General features: G+C 34.4%; 1 protein-coding gene across 1 annotated transcript in view; it reads right to left on the reverse strand.

Annotated features, from left to right (window-relative positions):
• LOC104497795 (G-protein coupled receptor 98-like) overlaps positions 1 to 186 on the reverse strand; it is a gene marked incomplete at its 3' end in the record, with an annotated part of 55,127 nt that extends 54,941 nt beyond the window's left edge. The window contains exon 1 of the mRNA XM_010141078.1: positions 54 to 186. Within this exon, the coding sequence (XP_010139380.1) occupies positions 54 to 186 (133 nt within the window). The remainder of the gene's footprint in view (positions 1 to 53) is intronic.
• Between the last annotated feature and the right edge of the window lie 749 nt (positions 187 to 935).

Raw genomic sequence — 935 nt, forward strand, 5'->3', positions numbered from 1 at the left:
AACCGCTCTGAAAAATAAAAACCTGCAAGCTGGAATGAGAGCAGTTGCCTAACCTTTGTAAACTCTGAGACAATTACGCTGTCTGCAGACACAGGCATCGTCCATACCAAACTGAGGAATTTGTTGACCTTTTAGCTTCAGCTGTAACCTTGTCATAGACTTTGCAAATATCTTCCCACGGTACATGCTTCTAGTAAATAATACTGAAAACATGATCCTCAAGGGCAAGATTACAAAGTTTAGAATTACTTGACTTCTATTACTTCTACTAGAGAGCATTCTGAAACTATAGGATTACTCCTGTGGAACAAGAGAGGTTTCACAATCACACCATCCATTATTCAGGTGGTGTGTATTATTCCTTGTTACATTATTTGTACTAAGATTTACTTTGCACAGCCTGCCAAAAGTAGTTTTTATTCTCTTTATACAAACTCAATTTTGAAAATCATGATTATTTTTTAAAAAGATGTAATATAGTAAAAATAACATACATCAAGACTTAGAGAAGGCAGAACAAATTTATTCAAATAGCCGAAAATCTATTATAGGCCACAGTGTTCTACTTTAATAAATATGAACTCACTTTATACACTGAATTCCTACATAAATTTAAATGGGAATACAATTCGTTCCTTATTAACTGCATTGCATAAAGCCTTTGCAAGATTAAGGATTTAAAGATGACTCTTCCCCACCTTCCTCACCGCAATATATCACCAGTGCATTTAATTCTGAATTTTCTCCAAATGAAGTTGAAACTCTAATCCTTGTTCACTGCTAAATTTTGGTTAATTCTGCATTTGGTGCATCAAATACTCCCCTCTGCTTCAGCTGAGTTCAGTTCTCTCAATCCAGGTTGTTCAGTCAGGCTTTAAAACAGATTGATGAGGCAATGTAATTTAAATTTGAAAAAACAACAAGCAATGGAATAT

The sequence above is a fragment of the Buceros rhinoceros genome, unplaced genomic scaffold (genome assembly GCF_000710305.1).
Source record: "Buceros rhinoceros silvestris isolate BGI_N320 unplaced genomic scaffold, ASM71030v1 scaffold16318, whole genome shotgun sequence".
NCBI classification, from domain to species: Eukaryota; Metazoa; Chordata; class Aves; order Bucerotiformes; family Bucerotidae; genus Buceros; species Buceros rhinoceros.